The sequence below is a fragment of the Lytechinus pictus genome, chromosome 2 (genome assembly GCF_037042905.1).
Source record: "Lytechinus pictus isolate F3 Inbred chromosome 2, Lp3.0, whole genome shotgun sequence".
In the NCBI taxonomy this organism is placed as follows: domain Eukaryota; kingdom Metazoa; phylum Echinodermata; class Echinoidea; order Temnopleuroida; family Toxopneustidae; genus Lytechinus; species Lytechinus pictus.
In genome coordinates, this window is record NC_087246.1 from 58,700 (window position 1) to 79,471 (window position 20,772).

The 20,772-nt window shown below is 37.3% G+C and overlaps 1 protein-coding gene across 1 annotated transcript; it reads left to right on the forward strand.

The window, feature by feature from the left end:
• Nucleotides 1-9,847: 9,847 nt before the first annotated feature.
• LOC129253707 (synergin gamma-like) lies at nt 9,848-17,141 on the forward strand. The gene is made up of 5 exons (XM_064095889.1): nt 9,848-9,887; nt 10,766-12,268; nt 12,980-13,089; nt 14,190-14,340; nt 16,832-17,141. The coding sequence occupies exons 1-5, from the start codon at nt 9,848-9,850 to the stop codon at nt 16,897-16,899; spliced, it is 1,872 nt and encodes a 623-aa protein (XP_063951959.1). The 3' UTR covers nt 16,900-17,141.
• Nucleotides 17,142-20,772: the final 3,631 nt, after the last annotated feature.

A 20,772-nucleotide genomic window follows, 5' to 3' on the forward strand; every position in this document is an offset into this window, starting at 1 on the left:
TAATGTTAGCCCAATCACTAGCTAGCGCTGTTAGACTAACATTACAAGGTCGCACAGAAGCTAACATCAGCGCTAATGTTTGAACTATTTACTAACAGTGCCAAGGGCACCGATAGTGACAATGTTAGTGAATATCTCTTGCCTGTCTTGTGTAAAACTTGTCTCCTTTTTATATCAAGTGCTTTAAAATAGACCTAGATAGATTAAAAGGGTACTCCAGCCCAGGGGCGGATCCAGTTTCTTCCAAAAGGGGCCCGGAAAGGGGAGAAGGCACATTTTCCGGAGAAAGAGTTTGACAAGCAAAAAAAAAATGTTTACATACAAGTACATCTAATATTGAAGTTATTATTGTCCCAACGAAAATTGACATGCAAAAAAAGGTCTTTGATTGCTTCCAAAGGGGGAGGGCACACTTGGATAAAAATGGCTGGCATGTTTACATTAAAAAAATTTATTATTGCTTTGGATCCGCCAATGCTCCAGCCCCCAATACGTATGAGAGAAAACAGAATGAAATTAGATGAAAAGACTGTAATTACAATCAATAACAGAATTCTTCAATGGAAAATAATGAAGAAAGATAAATAAAATATGAATTTTATTGAAGTGAACACTACAGTATTTTTGAAAGCATTGATGCCTATCCATGCCACCATGAATATCCTATAATAGAATTACGAAGCCAAGTCCCATTTTGTTTTTTTCATGATTATCATTACTGCTGTTATTACCTTGTTTCCCCCCATTAAGAATACCAATGATTATGTACATTTTGTGATTATGATTGTGATTGCAAAACCAATAAGTCTTAAATAGAAATGGTCCCATACCTCATTCCCCTTTTCCTGATTTTACCGTGAACTGGTAAATTTATGTTTCAACATTACATGTAGGCCTATGTAAAACTTGTTAATGGTCATGATGATTACTAAAGCAGTGGTCATATTTACTTTCCACTGTTGGGACAAATTCAGTTTAAATGAACATAATTTCATATATACAAATTAATAAGTGGGGAAATGACAAATGACATCATCAGCTCGCCTATAGTACATATAATATAATTTTTACGTAAGTTATGCAAAACTATATCACATTTTTTAAAATGCACTTTTTAAATTTTGTTATTAATGTTCAATTGTTTGTATGACTATACTCCACATCCTGCTTCCGATACACCTCCATAGAAGGAATTCATTATTCCACTCTACGAGCACACCTATACAGCCCCCTTCCCCTATCAAACAATTATTGACTTTTGCTGTTAATAGATCATTTTTTCATCGATTGTAAGGTATATGTATTATGTTAAAACATGGACCTACTATGGTTAAAATAATCAGAAGTCAGTAATTAACACTGCGGTACAATGTCATCACAAAGTAGGAATCAATGGTGCAAATCCGAGCCCCGGTTTAATGAGAATAATACATTGAGCCTATGGGATAAAGGCCCTTACATTGTATCAATCCGCACATCATCACTTTATTATGTCATAGATTTTGCCTAACTATAAGGCTCAAACCCACTAACAACACCTGTGCCTTCCAGCGCTTTCTGTACGTTCATTCTGCTCATGGTGTTAGTGGCTGATTTGTTAGTGACTTGTTAGCGCTAACAACACCTTCACTAACAGTGTTTCTGTGTGGTCGCTGTGTGGGGAGGAGTATTGTCGGCCGTGGATTGCACGATTGCAGCGAAAATCTGCACAAAGGTTGGTCAGTTGCAAATTGATATATTTTGTATTCATGAATTAATTATGCTACATGTAATTTATTCCAGAACTCATACTTTTTGATACATGATGGTCCCCCCACCTCTCGAGGCTTCACGCAATATTTCCGAAATGCAAAAGATAGTGCCGCAAAATTTATGATTTTTTTCTTTGTAGTCTCGCGCAACTTTTGATACCGAATTCGCAACATACGGGTATAGCACCGCGACCTCGCATGACTTTTTTTAGACAATGTCATGCCGAAAATGGCGAATTTTTATACTTTTTTGTAAAATGTCTATTGGAGATGAAATTAATAAAAGGGTGATTATTTTTCATTCTAATGGGTCTGCTTAATTGATTTAGGATTTAATTTAGTTGTTAAATGGTTTGTAATAAAACAAAGAAATACATAAGGAAAAAATTGGCTTTTGCAAATTTTCTTTGTGGAAACCTTTAAAGGACAAGTCCACCCCAACAAAAAGTTGATTTGAATTAAAAGATAAAAATCTGACAAGCATAACACTAAAAATTTCATCAAAATCGGATGTAAAATAAGAAAGTTATGACATTTTAAAGTTTCGCTTAATTTCACAAAACAGTTATATGCACATCCAGATCAGTATGCAAATGAGGAGACTGATGACGTCATCCACTCACTATTTCTTTTGTATTTTATTATATGAAATATTCTAATTTTCTCCTTATTGTCAAGTGAGACAACGATTAATTCCTCCTGAACATGTGGAATTAGCATTTAATACTATATGGTTCAGTCAAATTGCTCCTTATTGTCACATCTGTAAAAAATGAAATATTAAACAAAAGAAATAGTGAGTGATGGACATCATCAACCGACTCACCTAGTTGTGCATATCACTGTTTTGTGAAAATAAGCGAAACTTTAAAATGTCATAACTTTCTTATTTTGATGAAATTTGCAGCGTTGTGCTAGTTTGATTTTTCTCTATTTATTCAAATCAACACTTTTCTGGGGTGGACTTGACCTTTAAATTAGATTACAAAGATGACATCTGCAAAAACAGAAGAAAATTTGAAGTAAAATTGGGTGTTAAATATGCAAATAATGTTTTTCATAAATAAATTTGCATATTTTATTCATAATGAATAAAAAATAATTATTTTCAGAATTTTTTTAAATATTAGCTTGTAGTTTATGTGGTAAAGAATGTGCGTGCCAAATTTCAGTGCGATCGTGCGAACGGCGGCCAAGATCAGAAGGGGGGGCATCATGCCGCCAACCCCCCCTCCCCCTGTCCTCAATACATCTCAAATAGCCCAGTCCTCTTAGGGTTAACATGAACATAAGGTTAAGAAAGTATTACTGAACATCCTGCCCGATTTTCAGGTTATATGACCAAGGTCATTTAGGGTCAAGGAACTTGTTAAAGTCTTTATTCCATTTCCATTCAGAACGTAATACAAAGTAATATAAATCAGATACAATTTTACAGATGAGCATTCTTACCTCGTAAAATAAACGGTATAAAATTGAGCATAAATGGAAATGAGGCAGGAAATGTTTGGGAATCGACATCAAAATCTTTACCTAGGTTAAGTTTTTGAAATGTCATCATACATGTAACTTAAAAAGTATATGAACCTAGTTCATTAAACTTGGACATAAGGTAATTAAGTATTAATATATCCTGCCTGAGTGTCGGGTCACATGACCAAGGTCAAAGGTCATTTAGGGTCAATAAACTTTGGCCAAGTTGGGGGTATTTGCTGAATTACCATCATAACTTTAAAGTTAATGGATCTAGTTCATAAAACTTAGACATAAGAGTAATAAAGTATCACTGAACACCCCATGCGAGTTTCAGGTCACATGATCAAGGTCAAATTTTATTTTAGTTCAATGAACTTTGGTGATGTTGAGATTAATTGTTGAATTGCCATCATATCTTTGAAAGTTTGTGGATGTAGTTTATGAAATGTGGACATACATGTAGGGTGTAATCAAGTATGACTGACAATCCGAAGGTCCAATATAATTTAAGGTCAATGAACGTAGTATTATATCATTACATGTATGGTGTGTTTTGTGAATGAATATTTTTAGTAGTTTTCAGATTTAGCACTGCTGCTATATTGAATTGCGTAATGCAGGCGAGACTGCCAGAGGTGCTCCACTTGATTGTTTTTTGTTACAATTTGTCTGTGACATTATTACGAATCAAGGTACTGTCGGATAATTTATTTTTCTGATTTCTAAACGGGAAAAGTGAAAACTGATTCTGATTTTGAGATTGAAAACAGAAAAACGGTCATTCATCAACAATCTGTATCAGGAATGAAATACCGGTAAAAAAAATAGAGAGTAAACAAATCATTCATTTATCTGTTTTAACATATTTTAACTTGTAGATTTTGCTTTGACAAAACAAAAAATTGAATTGAAATTCTGGTTTCCTTTACATTTTTTTTTTCATTTTTGCTTTCACAAAACAGAAAAGTGAACATTCTTCTTGTTTCCCTTGTATCTGAAAGTACCATTATTATATGGTACGATCAGATAATTCATTTTGCTCTGACTAAACAGGATATTGAAACCATGTGCGTGCACACTGACTTTTTTGCAAGCTTGCATAGGACAGCTATATAATCACGGCCATCCAAAGAGCAGAAATAAAAGAAAAGGAAAACTAGGATGAGGAAGAAAAAGATGGAGAAGAAGAAGAAGTAGAAGTTTACTCAAATATTCCTCCCTTTTCCCTTCTTTTTCATCTTTATGTTTTTTTCCCCTCTTATTTCTGCTTTTTGGTCGGCTGTGATTATAGCTGCTCTATGCAAGTTTGCACAAAAGTCAGTGCGCTTCCACATGGTGTCAATATCTTGTTTTGTCAAAGCAAAATAAATTATCTGATTGTACCTTGACAGCAGTTATTTCAGATAGTTTCTTTTACTGATTTCGAAACAGAAAAAGGAAACAAGAAGAGGCGTTCAGTTTTCTGTTTTGCAAAAAACATATTCTTGTCATTGTAAAATGTGCAGTCACCCTGTTCCTTTCCAGAGAGGGAATAACAAAATCAAATAAAAAAAAAACCCTTGTGCCCTACCCCCTTAAAAGAGTGAAATGTTTGTGTGGTTTTTTATATTTTCTTGCATGAGGATTGTTTGTGATTATGTCTCTCATATTCAGTATCATTCTCATCTGTATGGTGTCTTTCTGATCTTTTTCCTTATTCCTTTGGTGAAGTTGTATGGTTGGTTTGTTTCTTTTGCATGTTCTTTTCATCTGAGTACATATTAATATCTTTCTGATTTCATGTTTTTTACTGTATATCTCTGATTGTTTTTGGTCTTATTTTTGTGTTGCTCTTTAAAAAATCAATGGGTATCCCCTGTTAAAAGTGGCCATGAATCTTCCAAATTCTAATTCATGACCCGATATTCTTTCTTGATTTCAGTATGATTATTTCTAATCTGATATCTATACACTCTCTGTATTACAATACTTATTTGACTGTATGTATGTTGTTTTATTCCCTTACTCTAGCTGTGTCTGAAAAGAATTGTGACTGGTGTCACATATGATATCAACAAATTTAGTAGTTTTTTGTCTCGCCTGCGTAGCGGAGTGAGACATAGGTATCACTATTTCCGGCGGCGTCGTCGTCAACAATTGTGTTGTACACCCAATAACTTTCTATAGCTTCGAGGTGGGATCACCAAATTCATACCAGAGGTCCATATCCTGAAGGTACAGGTCAAGTTCGAATATGAGTCGAATTTGAATAAGGTCAAAGGTCAATGAACTTTCCATGACTGGCACTGTGCTGTGTTGTACACGTAATAACTTTCTATATCTTCGAGGTGGGATCACCAAATTTGTACGAGAGGTCCATATCCTGAAGGCACAGGTCAAGTTCGAATATGAATCGAATTTGAATAAGGTCAAAGGTCAATGAACTTTCCATGACTGGCACTGTGCTGTGTTGTACACATAATAACTTTCTATAGCTTCGAGGTGGGATCACCAAATTCATACCAGAGGTCCATCTCCTGAAGGCACAGGTCAAGTTCGAATATGAGTCGAATTTGAATAAGGTCAAAGGTCAATGAACTTTCCATGACTGGCACTGTGCTGTGTTGTACACATCACAACTTTCTATGTCTTCGAGGTGGGATCACCAAATTCATACCAGAGGTCCATCTCCTGAAGGCACAGGTCAAGTTCGAATATGAGTCGAATTTGAATAAGGTCAAAGGTCAATGAACTTTCCATGACTGGCACTGTGCTGTGTTGTACACACAATAACTTTCTATAGCTTCGATGTGAGATCGCCAAATTCATAACAGACGTCCATCTCTTGAAGGTACAGGTCAAGTTCGAATATGAGTTGAATTTGAATAAGGTCAAAGGTCAATGAACTTTCCATGACTGGCACTGTGCTGTGTTGTACACATAATAACTTTCTATGTCTTCGAGGTGGGATCACCAAATTCATACCAGAGGTCCATCTCCTGAAGGCACAGGTCAAGTTCGAATATGAGTCGAATTTGAATAAGGTCAAAGGTCAATGAACTTTCCATGACTGGCACTGTGCTGTGCTGTACACACAATAACTTTCTATATCTTTGAGGTAGGATTGCCAAATTCATACAAGAGGTCCATCTTTTGAAGGTGCAGGTCAAGTTCAAATGTGAGTTGAATTTGATTAAGGTCAAAGGTCAATGAACTTTCCATGACTGGCACTGTGCTGTGTTGTGCACTCAATAACTTTCTATAGCTTCGAGGTGGGATCGCCAAACTCGTAACAGAGGTCCATCTAAGTCATATAGCATAGTTTTGACATGCAGTCTCTTCATGACTGCAATATGCAGGCGAGACAACGCTTGGCGTTTGCCTTGTTTCTGGTTAATGCAACTATGACACTTGCACGATATCGGGGCCTGATTAGTTCATGTCTAGTTTGTGCATTAAATTGTACCAGGTCGCTCAGTGATGTGAAGTACATGTATGTTGTCTTTGTCTTTCCGTTAATGTCAACAATCATAGTATTGATTATAACATTATGGCAATTATACATGAAGATTGACTTGACCTACAGAAGATTTTTTTTGCTAGGGACTGGCAAGTGCAATACTCTGTGTAAACACCCTACTCTTTGATGCATAATGTATTTCGTTTAAATGCTATGCCCAGGACCACTATTTGCAGGCCAGTGCGGAACAGTGCTTGAAGTGTCATGCTAAAACTTTAGAATTTTTAAGATTTTGGCACCAAAAATATTGTGGCCAATTGTCCTGAACTATTTAGCCAAGAGCCATTTCTAGAAAAAGGTGTCTGTATAAACTTCTAGAGGAATGTTGGGTTAAAAGTTGGGGACTGGTATATTTTACACAATTCCGATTTGAAGAATCTGATAAGACCAGTTCCTAAACTGATTACGTAAGTTTTGACCACCTAATCTATATAAACAAAAAAAAAGGCTGCCAAATTGATGATTTTCAAGCTAATTGTCTCACGTGCATAGAGCAAGACTAGGTGCCGCTTTTCCGACGGCAGCTGTGGTGCTGTCAACATTGAAATCTCAACCAAGGTTACATTTTTGAAATGTCATAACTTAGTATTAAGTATATGGACCTATTTTATGAAACTTGGACTTGAGCTTAATCAAGTATCACTGAACGAATGACTAAGGTCAAAGATTAATGAACTTGGTATTTTATTATCATATGAATGATGTTTTGTGAATTATGAATCTTAAATAGTTATAAAGTTAGCTCTGCTGCTATATTAAATTGCATAATGAAGGTGAGACTGCCAGAGGTGTTCCACTTCTTTCTTCAATATTTCCTCATATTCGTTTTCACCATCATGGTTACTCCAAAATTCATTTGTATCATTTGTGAACATTGGTTATTCCCAGACAGAGCAAGAATATGGGCGCCACTTTTACGACAGTGGCGTCATCAAAATTGAAATCTTAACCAAGGTTAATTTTTTTTAAATGTCTTAATAACTTTGAATGTATATGGATCTTGTTCATTAAGCTTGAATAAAGTAATCAAGTATCACTGAACAAGTGAATCCTTCTCGAGTTTCAGGTCACATATCTACGGTCAAGGGTCATTTATCGTCAATGAATTAAGACCATGCTTGGGGAATCAATATCAAAAGCTTAATAACTAAGGTTGAGTTTTTGAAATGTCATCAACATATCTCTGAATGCATATGGAGCTAGTTCATGAAAAAAATGCAGCGTAGAGTACAGTTGCTAAGTAGGCCTACTATATTGTATTATTAGTCATACAAACCTTGGGTCAGATATTCACTTTATTTTGGGATGATAGTTGGTATAATGCAGATTCTGTAAGGCTAAGAATGATATGTTTAGAACAGATTGAAGAAAAATCAGACAAAAGAAAACATGGAAAATTTGATCAAAATCAGTTTGATTTGCACTATTTAGGCAAAACAGTTTTATGCAATGTGTTTATGAATATTCAAGGATCAAATTAATGATGTCATGTCTCCACATGTTCTTTTGATATATTTTAATTTTCATTGTATGAAATTATTTTGATTTAAAATTTTGTCCACAGAAAATAAAACTATTGGATTGACAGCAGCTTTAATGCATTGGATATCAGTTACTGCAACCTATTCTATCATAAGTGAGGCCCACACATGTATGAAAATATGAAATAATTATGATTTTATCTAAATAACATATTAAAGAAAATTGAAAGTTGGGACAATCTAATGAATATTCAAGATGACTTGCATAGTATCTGTTTTCACAAAATATTGCTCAACTTTGAAATTCAGTAACTTTGTTATTGTTATCAAATGTTGATGGAATTTTCAGCATTTTGCTCAGTGACTTAATTTCAGTCTGTAGTACCGGTACCCCTTGAATGGTAATGTTCTGGATATACATGTAGACTAGCCTCTTGTCGAGGCCCTGTCGGCTGCTTCCCGAGCGAAGCAAGGGATATAGCGAAGCAGAGCGCAGCGAGACAGGGCCTCTTGACATCTGAGCCGAATTTCACCGACTTTCTTTTGTTTTTTATTGTTTTTACCAATATTCGGACCAAAAACTGGTCGGTGAAAATCATCCAATGAGAGCGCGGGCTGCTATGATGACATATTGAATATTCATGAGCTCATCTTGAATGGCGAGCCGTGGATTCTTGGCGAAGAGTGACGACAAAATATCAAAGAGCATTGAATATATTGACCGATTTAAGGATTTGCAAGTCGATGAAATTAAATCTGCACTGAAAGGACGAGATGTTTTTGTAAATCTACCCACAGGATTTTGAAAAAATGTAATCTTTCATGCGATTCCACTATGCGTTGATTATCGATCTCCGCGGTGCAGTGAGGGAATGCTGGAGTCGAGTTGTTCAGTTAGTGGTGCTTCCCCCTGACTCGAGTCTGACCAGGCCGATCTCCCGGGAAGTTTTGGGGCGGTGATGGGTCTGTTACGGCTAGTACTAGTAGTAGTATTAGTACCACTACTTGTAGCATTTTGCTGGTTATATCCCCTTTAGTGTCCCGCAATTAAATGAATCCCCTGCAGAATAGTGGACTTCTAGTATTCTGAACCCCGGACAAAAAAGCTTTGACATGGTTTACTAGGTGACTGGTAATATTCATGACTCATGTATATTCATTAGGAAGATGTTCCTCATGAATATATAATTCAGCTCAGATGTCAAGAGGCCCTGGCTCGCTGCGCTCACCAGGCCTAAATCGCTTCGCGAATTAAGAAATCCCTTGCTTCGCTCGGGAAGCAGCCGCCAGGGCCTCGACAAGAGGCTAGATATAGACAGACTACAGCAAATTAAGTTTTGTGCAGCTTCATAGGCCAGAACTCCACTGCTTGCATTAAGTATATTGCTTTGTTTGGCAACATATCCATAAATCGTAGGCAGTGATTTTACAAACCGACTCAAACCTAATTTTTTGGTCAAATTTTTAGATTTATTTTTTTTGTGCATTCTGAAAGCCCTTGAATTACAAAATTTCAGATCAAAATTTGCGATATTTTAAAGAATAAGAGCCTATTTAATTGTCTTACATACCGGCTTAAACCCTTCCTTTGATTTTTACGCAGTGACATAAAGCATTCTTTGTGTACTATAAAGACTGGCATGGCTCGCAGAGGTCAAAGATCCGACCTACATGTTGTGTGTATGCGGTGTATGTATGTGGTTTTTGCCGCTCAAAAATACATGTGCATGGCATTGGATGATTTTATGAACTGGCTCAAAACGTGGTTTGTGTTGCTAAATAACAATGCGCATGGTATGTGTGATTATACGAAGTGACTTTTACCTCTTTTAGTAAAAATATACAGTTTCTGAAATGCAAACCTGCACTTCATTTCAATTATTGAAAAACTAAGTTCAAAGTGCGAACAAAATTTTGCATATTATAAAAAAACAGAATGAAAGCTTTAAATTTGTATAAATAATTGATCTGGATCTTTCTAACACAGAGTTAATTATTAGAGTTGGAGAAACCTCCAAACTTTGAACATGATTATCTGGAAACCATATTTTGGAGATCAGCCAAGGTTTTAGCTGGTTCATAAAATCACTGATGAAATAACCCGGGGGAGGGTGTTTAAGTGTGACTTAGAGTCGCACTTCAAGATAAATGCCAGTTGTGATAACAATCTCAAAATAAGTTTGAACAGAATCCTATCAAATGACCACCCAAGTGTAGTTGCAGAGAAATGTGCAAAAGAAGCATGGAATTCCATAAAATGTTGGGTATTGGCAGAATTATCAGTTTTCAACTAAGATTTCATGATTCCACAAAGTTCAGTTTATTTCAATGTACCAGATCTAAATTAACCTTTACTTTTATGTTATATTCTAAAGTATTTTAATGTATATAAATTTGTGTGTGTGTTATCCCTTCTATATAAGTGATTTCAATGATGCTTTAAGACATTGATTAATATTAATATAGTTTCTGTTGCATTATATATCATGAATATAATGTAGATTATTTAGAGATTGACAGACATTTCAATTTTTTGTATATCTTCCGTTACCTCACAGATCATACACCAACGGAAGATGATGATGAGTCTTTTGATGACTTCAAGTCTGCTCCTTCTGATAGTGGACCTGCTGAATCAGAGCTGGATCCGTCTCCGGTACCATTCCCTCCTGGGCATGGTCTCAAGTCATCGGCCAGTCCTGTTGGTCAAGTAAAACATTCTGCAGGAGCTAGTCATGTACCAGTCTTAGTCCCACCAAAAGGAATGTCTTCTAGTACCTTTACTGCAATAGCACCTCCACCACACAAAACTAAACCAGGAAGCAATGCAGTGAGACTGTGTGGATCAGAAGAGAAGCTGAGGACAGGAAATGATGACTTTGGAGATTTTAAGGCAGCTGGTGGTGAGGCCCCAATCCCTTCGCTTGGTCTAAAAGGAAAGGACGAATGGGGATCATTTGCTGGACAACAGTTCAAGCATTCTGCTTCAGAATCAAATCTGCAAGGATTGAATGATCGCTATGCAGCTCTGCGTGATATGGGAAGTAGTCTCTTTGATTCAGACCCACTAACTACAAGCCAGCCTGCCATTGGTGTAGCAGGAAATGAGGAGGGTGAGTTCGCAGATTTCCAACAAGCAGGTGTCCTTCCTGTATCATTGTCTGACACAGCAAGCATGAATATTCCTGGAAATCAAGGAAGTTCTTTTTCAGTGACTGAACATCATCATCAGCAAAACCTTGGTTTTGCTGCATTTTCTCCTCCAAAAGAAGGGTCTGACTGGGCAGAAACAGCAAAGCAAGATAGAGATATTACAACATCTAGTCCCCATGAAGAGGAATTTGAAGGCTTTTTTAGTACAAGGTCCAATGATTCAAATAAAGATGTAAAAAACCAAAATGATGAAGTGGTCACTGATAAATATAGCTCATTGGCTGGACTGCACTCCTTTTTAGTGGATAAAGATGATGAAGTGGAAGAGTCTTTCTTTGGAGATTTTCAGGCAAGTTTGAAACCTCATGCACCAACCTCTTCTGCATCAGGATCATCAAGTAAAACTTCTGTGGTGCCATCAAACTCTGGAATTACTTTGTTCCGTCTTACCCCTCCTCCCATGACATCATCCTCTCCTAGTGAAGATACTCCAGGTGATGATCGTTTCAATGCGCTCAGAGATCTTTCAGCTGTGGATCCGTTTGATGATGTTGTTACTTCTCCAGGCATAGATGGTACAGGGGCTGACTATTATGAAACACAGTTTACTACTGTAGAGAATGTAAAAGTATCCCATAAAGCAGAATTAGAATTAGATGATTTAAACATTAATGACCTTCCCCAGACAACTCCACATGAATTGGAACTCACTCTTGACACTCCAAGTAGCACCACAAATAAATCTTTTCCAATTGGGTCCATCAATCAATTAGATTTGAAAAACTATGACCTAGATCTGACCATGGAAAGCAATGCTAAAGGGATTACTAATGAGCCAAGAGAGAGGGTTGAATCATTTGGTGATTTTACTGCAGCCAGTACATCTGAACAGGCTCCTTGTGCTAAAGGTATGTTATCTAGTTTCTTATAGTCTACTGCATCAATTTTTGAAAATTGTGCGATTCAGTTTTCATAAAATAATTCAATTTTCGGCATAAAACAATATACAATTTGTAAAGTAATGACAAGTAACATAAATATAAAAATTGAACCATTCAAAAATTTTGGATATCATTTTTAGTTTGAAAAAATTCATTATTTACGAGGAACCAAATGCTTATTTCTTTCCAAATCATCTGGAGGCGTGATAGTTCAGTCAGTAGAGCAGGGTCTCCGATTCTGCTAAATTGGTTTGGTTTTCCACTTGGTGCGCTAGTGCACATTGGTAAGGCTCCTCATTGCAAGGTCCCTTTGAGAGGCCTTCAGTTCACTAGTTTCTGCTTCAGTCTATTCATTTATGCTTTCTTTCCAATCATACAAAAGTAACCAAATACCATCTGTCAATTTTGTAATGCTTGGTCTAGAATTTACTCGATTGATTTGTGTACATTCAAAAGTCCTGTAATAAAAGAATTGGACATGGAAATGCATGCCAATAGAAATGTCTATTTCCACTTATGCCCCCTCTTTTTCATACATATCAAATTAATTTTATTTTCTCTCTCAATAAAAATAGTAAAATTTGTTACAAGTAGTCGTTGATTATATACAAATGACATGACTATGTCCTAAGAATAGAACTTTACCTTTACAGTTCATTTTTCTATGTCTCTCTACAGATGATTCTGGAGGATTATCTTCATCAAGTGGTCCCCCTCCCTCTGCTTCTGTACAGAGTGAAACATCATTCTTTGGAGATAGATACTCTCAAGTTGCTGGTGATTCTTCTGTAAGTAATTTTCATCAACATCTTTCTAACTCCTGTGGAGATAACCAATATCAGAAATTTGTTGTTTTTGGCAAATTTCAAGTATGATTTTAAGGCCCTCATGTGAACATTTTAATTTTTGTTAAAACTATATAAACCCCTCAAAAAAGAAATCTGAATTTGGCCATTAGTTTCTCCCAACTCCAGATTTTACACAAAGCATATTTGATATCATTAAAAAGGTAATTTAATTCTCTTTAAAATGATACCATGCTTGTTATGATCATGCCATCACGAAACAGCAGGATTCAAAAGTGTTGGATGAGGTCTGAATTGAAAAGCTGCAAATGAGCAGAAATAGTCATGATTTCTTTTGTCTGTGTCGATACAGATAAAATCCATTTAAATCAAGCCCCTGCTTCTTCAATTTGTATGTTTTGTTGTGGTTTATGTAGTGATGATTCTGTGAGATACCATGGTTTGAGTCGTGGTTTGTAATACCCATGCATGATTGTTTGTTATGTTTGCTTGTGCAGAGGTGCATTTGATTCCATGTTAATATTGATGTTAAGGTGCATGAAAACAAAAGAAACCGCTGACAAACTCACTCATCACTACGGATAAAAGAACAGTGACTTTCAATATTGCGTCATTTTGCAACTTTTGAATTTTGACCTTGCCCCACATTTCAAGGCACTGCATCTCCATGTGAACCATAATAATATCATGTAGGGTATCATTCTAAAGAAAATTAAATGATCTATTCATTGGTATCATATCAATCACACATTAATATTCACTAAAACTGAGGAGGGATTATCAATCAAAGTCATATTTCCAAACTTTTTTTTAGAAGTTTATATTATATCCACTAGCATTTATTATATAATCTATTAATTTGTTGGTCGGTGCTGGTTGAAACCCTCTACCAAACTTCCAGTATGCAATCAATGCAATATCACAATTGCACTAATGTCACAATTGACAAAGAAATGATATGAAAATTATATTTTGTTTTAAGCCCTGAAAAATAACTACCTTCCCCCTACTGTTGCATTTTTTGGTATTATGACGTCCGCCATTAGAACCTGTGGGTAACACTTGTATTTTCTTTTGTGCAGAATGAAGGACGCCATTCATCTGAATGGGAGAAGTGTCTCATCAAGTGTTATGAAGTGATGAGTAAAGCAAACTCGATCTTCAATAACATAAGTACTTCATCAGTTTGTAGTGAAGTTATTGGATCATCTGCAGGGGTTGATTATTTAACAGGTAATAACAGTGGTACTTCATCAAGTTTTAGTTTCATTATTAAACCTTTTACCCATGCGACACAAATTTTGTCTCAAGAGTAGCGCGAGACTTGAAAGAAAAGAGTTGGTAAACGGCGCTGTCAAAAAAGTTTGTGTTGTAGAATTATCACAATATAGCGAGTTTTTGCTAACTTCAGGGACGCATCATTAGGGTCCGGTAACACAAAAGTTAACAATTAATCATACACTCAATTTTTAAGATTGATTGTACATTATAGTCAATAGAATCAAACGTAGAAAACTTCTATAATCATTGCTAAGCTATGTGTTACAGCCCATATAGATCTGCTTTTCGCGTGCAAAATTCTTTCGTGCGACACCAAGCATGCCTTTCTAAGATGTATGACATGCCTTTCCAATATGTACGACTGGTCATCAGCGTATGCCTGCCTGAGCCGACGGCGGGCCTCTACTATGGCTGCTAGTTGGAGATATTCGAAATGCTGGGCCTACATGGTAGATTATGACATGGATACAGGGATGCCACTTTTCCGTCTTTAAACGGAATTCCATCTTTTTCCCTGTTGTCCATCTTATTTCCGTATTTCCGACTTTTCCTGTTTTCTGTGTATTAAAAAAAGTCGGAAAGTCCTCCTTTCCCTCCCTCTCTCTCTCGATTGCGATGCATGTCGATCGACCAAGTGAGAGATATTTCTATGAGATATTTGCTTTTATACAGTACATAATTTATAAACGCGCGCACTGCCCACTACGTTCATTGAGTTATGCTTTTATCAAGGCTTTCCGATTGGAATTCTCCATATCCTGGCCAATCAATGCGAGCGACAAGTTCCGAACGCACGCACATAGACAAGCGCAAAGCAGCGGCACGAATCGCGATATAATAGCGACTGGTAAATACATCTGTAAAGATGATGACGTCATCCAAGATGGCAACTTACTATGACCAACGAAAGGATCGAGGATGACTAAGTTTTGATCATCATTTGAAAGGAATTAGCGGTAACTGCGGTCTAAGGTACACGATGTTTCTGAATTTCATATATATGTACCAAAAACGATCCGAAAATCGGGTTTCCGCCGAATGTTAGATCTAACGTTACTGCTGCATGCTGATACGTAACCCAGGGAGCTCCGGCCCGCTTCGGGCCGGAGCTCCCTGGGTTAGCTGATACGTTGTCTTTATGTATGGGCCAACAACTCTTCAGTCTATGTATTGGTGAATGGAGCCAACGCGGTTCAGCGGAACAACCAAAATACAGAGACTCAAAGCTTTTGGTCCAGCGTTCTATTAGAAACACAACAACTAACTACCGTTAGTTTTTCAAACCTTGACTTCAAAGTCATCGATCACAACAAGGTAAGAAGCCACTTGGTCCTTCTCCCCCCCCCCCCCCTAAATTTGAGGTGGGGGGACGGACCTCCCCCCCTTATTTATTTTTATTTTTTTGCTTGCTTGCTTGCTTGTCCAATTTTTTCCTGTCCATCCCAAAATTTAAGGTGGACCCCCCCCCCTCCGCCGCCAATGCCCCAATTCACTGTTCTTGGACACTGTCCCTGCCCGTGATAAGTTTCAGTATTTGGGAGGATTCCATGGGTCAGATCACCTCTCTAGCCGAGCATGCGTTGATATGTACACAGCATCTGCAATAGGCCTATCTGTCTGAAAACCATCCAAATTTGCTGGGTTTTTTCTTTTGCTCTCTCCTACACAAACGATAAGCAATCTAGCACACATTGTGATGGGCATTATTTTTTTCTTTCCCCCAAAATGGGGGGATTAGATTCAAATTCCTGGGGGGACCAGTTCCATTGACGAATGGATACCAGGCGCGACCGTGGGGTTTCGAAAAGCACCCTAAACATGGGAAGCAAGCCTTTTCCAGATTATGAAAAATACATCCCTTAATAAGTATTGGAAATTTGACCGAAAATATGTAGCTTTCCTAACGAAATATATCCCTTTTTTCAGTATTTTAAATGTCATTTTTGACACCCTTATAACGTAACATATACGTAACGTGCCTACTCTTGAAAAGAAATCCCTTTTTACATGTGGTCGCGCCTGGTATCCACTCATCAATGGAAGTGGCCACCTTGGGCGGCCCCTCGAGCTCTGGGAGGAACCAAATGTGGTTCTGGAACGTCGTCCTAAATCGGATATATCTAGATCACAAATCTGGTCATCATGCCCCCCTCCAAGTCCTCAATATATCTCAAAGAGCTTAATACTTTTAGGGTTAAGGAGGTTTCTCATCGTAAGATATGATTTGTTTGCTAGTCATTAAACCCTTCTAAGATGATTCCGAAATAGTAACCCTTTAAGGGGGCTTGTCATCCTAATAAATAATTTATTGATAGTTAACCTTTTAGGCGGTTTATCAACCTAATTCTAAGAGATGATTTGTTACTATTTAACCCTTTTTAAGGAGTTTTATCGTCCTGAGAGGCTTGTCATCATTAGATGTGGTTTTTATATCTCCTTGCAGGTGTCATAGAAGTGTACAGAGTTGCATGTAGAATAATAACATCCATACAAGCATTAGGTAAGTATTGATGAAGAAAGTGTAGTTTAATTTGAATTAGGGTTATTTTACAATCAGGGTACTATCGGTGAATTGCCTTCTGTGCATCATGTGTATACATGTATATTCCAACCTGTCCTGTCCAACCTTCCTTTATGTTAGTGCAGCATACTAAACCAGAATTTTTTCTTAATCTAATAATTACTTGAGGCAATGGGAATTCAACTTCAATTAAACTTTCCTACACAAATTCACATAACATACAGACACATTGAATAATAAAAAAAACCATATCGTACCCAAATAACCAAAAGAACATAGCCAGGAGAATTATTCATTAAATCATGGAGCAACGCAACCTTACGGAATTTGATGGATATGGTGAGCGCCATCTATCAGTTGCAGCGGAGAGGCCAAATATCGCAACGCCTCATTGGAAAAAGTCAGCATGGATATTAATCTCTTGTTATTGTTATTTTATTTCCGCAATGAAATGTATGTTACAACCCGATCCTCCCGTCGATGGCTCTCAAACCGCTCAAGATGCTTCTTCGCCGGACATTCATCTATATCCTGTAACCCCTTCTCATTATCAACAATGTAACCTAAACAATCACCCCGTCCCCAGTAGGAAAAAAGCACAGTCGAATATTGCTCTACTGTCCTTTAATGCCAGAAGTATTAGGCATAAGACTGTCTCCTTGCAATCTTACTTGCAAACTAACCCAACTGATGTTATTTCAATAAGTGAAACCTGGCTAGATGATGAATACAATTCTAGTGAGTTAGGATTTCCTGATGACTATTGCATTTTCCGTAATGATAGGAATAACCAAAGAGGGGGAGGTGTTCTCCTTTCGGCTCGATCTCGTCTCCTTCCAAAGCGTCTACTGGACATTGAGTCTCCGGATATAGAAATGGTTATTTGTGAAATAACTCTAAAGAAGAAGGTTAAGTGGATTATTTGCTCAATCTACAGACCACCAAACTCCAAGGCTGAATTTTTTGATAATCTTGAAAGGGTGGTAGATAGTATGCTGGCCCAAAGTAGGAAATATCAAGGTATTGTCTTTGTAGGGGACTTTAATGTAAACTGGAAAGATGAGAACTGTAGAAATAGGGATAGACTGCTTCAGATATTTGAAACAATGAATATGACCCAATGTGTAACCGATATAACTAGACCACAGCTAGATGACCCAAGTAAAGGTTCAATAATTGATCTTGTTTTCGCTAATCGTCCTGAACTCCTTCAAAGTATTGATGTCACTTCAAACTGTGTCATTAGTGATCACCATGCAATATTGATTAGATTTCATGCTTGTACACCTCAATTACCAAAGTCAATTATTCAGAAGTTTTTGTGTTACCAAAAGGGGGACTACGAACATCTTAACAATCTTCTTAGGCTTGCTCCCTGGGACCTATTCATGAATGACAATGATGTTAATGAAAGCTGGGAAGGTTTTTTGGACTTATATCAGGTTGCTATTAATGACTGTATACCGCATAAAATCCAAAATAAAAGATTTTGCCCTTGGATAACCCCAGAAATCAAACGGCTAACTAATAAAGCTAAGAAGCTTTTCACTATTGCCAAATCGCATGTGAATGATGAAGAGGGTGTAAGGAATGAATGGTGGGCTAAGTACAAAGCAGTTCACAATCTCGCCAAGCATGAATCTAACAAATCTTATTGGAATTATTTAAATGGGCTTTTCTCCATGCGAGATAACAGAAAACGATTCTTTGGATACATGCGCTCGCTGAGACGCAACCCAACTCCACCAATAATTTCTAGTCGTAATGACAGAGTATTGAACAAGCCTGAGGAGATTGCCAATTGTTTCTCTGATTATTTTGTTTCAGTGTTTAGTCCATGCGATTCTGACAATGTTCCAGAATTACCGAGTGTATGTAGTTTCCCTATTGATTCAATGAGTACCCTTGATTTCCCTGCAAGTGAAAGAATGAAGCTTATTGACAACCTATCATTGAACAAATCTCCAGGTATCGATGGGATCACGGCTGTTGTACTCAAGAAAGTTAAAAAACCGATATCAGTGGTATTACAGCATATGTTCAGAATTTCATTTTCACTAGGTCAACTTCCCATTCAATGGAAACAGTCCATTGTCATTCCAGTTCATAAGTCTGGTAATCCCTCTGATTATCATAATTATCGTCCGGTTGCACTCACCTCAATTATTTGTAAGATGATGGAAACTTTTATTGACAGATCAATAGTGTCACATGTCGATTCATATGGTTTGCTCTCTCCAAAACAACTTGGTTTCACTCCCAAAAGGTCATGTGTTGCCCAATTACTTCACATTACGTCAAACCCCCGTTTGAGAATTTACCGCAGTTCAGATTGCAAACTGCGGTATTTCACCCCATTTTGCATTTGAAAATCTAAAACATCATTTCCAAGCCCAGGGGCCGTTTCATAAAGCTGTTCGTAAGTTAAGAGCGACTTAAAGAGCGACTGGTGATTATCGCCAATGGTGTGTACCATTTACCGCAAGACAGGATCACCAGTCGCTCTTAACTTACGAACAGCTTGATGAAACACCCGCCTGATCAACCCTGCTTGCCCAGGTAATCCCCGCTGTCTCAATTTCACCTCCACAGGCCAGATTATGAGCGTTGAGCCAAGGACGAAATGATAAACAACAGCTGTGCTATTACGTAAGACTTCTCTGCCTGTAGTAGGACCTTCTGAATGAAATTATTGTATTCGATATTTAATCACGTTTTCAAAGGCATATTGTATTCAGAAATTCAATGTTAGTCCATTTTTAATTTCGAACGAAGAAAATCGACCTCGAAATAAGGAAAGTAAGCGAATAGAAATGACGGCTTGCTTACCGGGTCCGCACTCAGCGCTGCGCATGCATCCCATCGTGTGTGGCCCCCTGCTGTGACTGTATATGCCGGGCTGTTGTGTTATCTTCGGACCGAGGTCAAGAAACAGGTGTTTTGATACTTACATTGCATGCTTGGGGCAGTAGGGTTTGTCGTACTTGGAGAAGAGAATTTATTGCAAGGGAAACTGGGGTATAGTGTTCTCAAATGGAGGTTTTTCGTCATGATATCACCCATGACTGGTTAACGTCCCTGGATGTATCGCCCACTCCTTTAATCGATGCCATTTTCTTTGATTTTAGCAAGGCGTTTGACCGAATGCCGCATAGTCTTCTACTAAATAAATTATCAAAAAACTACAATATCCAGGGCGATACGTGGAAATGGATTAAATCTTTTGTTTGTGGGAGAGAGCAAACCGTTCAGTTCCGGGGATCACGATCATGCTGGTCAAAAGTTACTTCAGGAATACCTCAGGGAAGTCTATTAGGGCCAAGATTATTCAATCTGTTCTTTAATGACATCACTCATGTAGTAAAATCGCAATGTGTGCTCTTTGCGGACGACACGCTCTTACACCGTATAATACGAAATGAGTCCGATAAACAATTAGGGGAAGGCGGGGTATTAAAGTTGTGACACTTTTTACATTTTGCATGTTAGAATTGATATGACTAGTAATATTGTAGAGATAAGTACCTTGCCTTTAAATTTTATTCTTGGAAAATATTTTTCACCTATATAAAACTTTCTATCCCCACACTGAAAATCGTTGTGACCTTTGAAAAAACTGATGTCAAATGGCTCAACTTGCCCCATCTGTGGGGTAAGTTGTGCCACCGTCTGGGGTAAATTGAGCCACAAAAACTATGTGCAAAATGTATGCGGGAGAACCAGGATGTCAATTTTTCATTTAAAGTATATTCACTTGCTAATTCTCTATAAATACCAACATCTTCTAAAAGTAAAAGAACTGTCATGTGAATTTGCTCCTTTCTGCCTGCGTATCAATGGCTTTTTATGTTTTTAAATTTTTT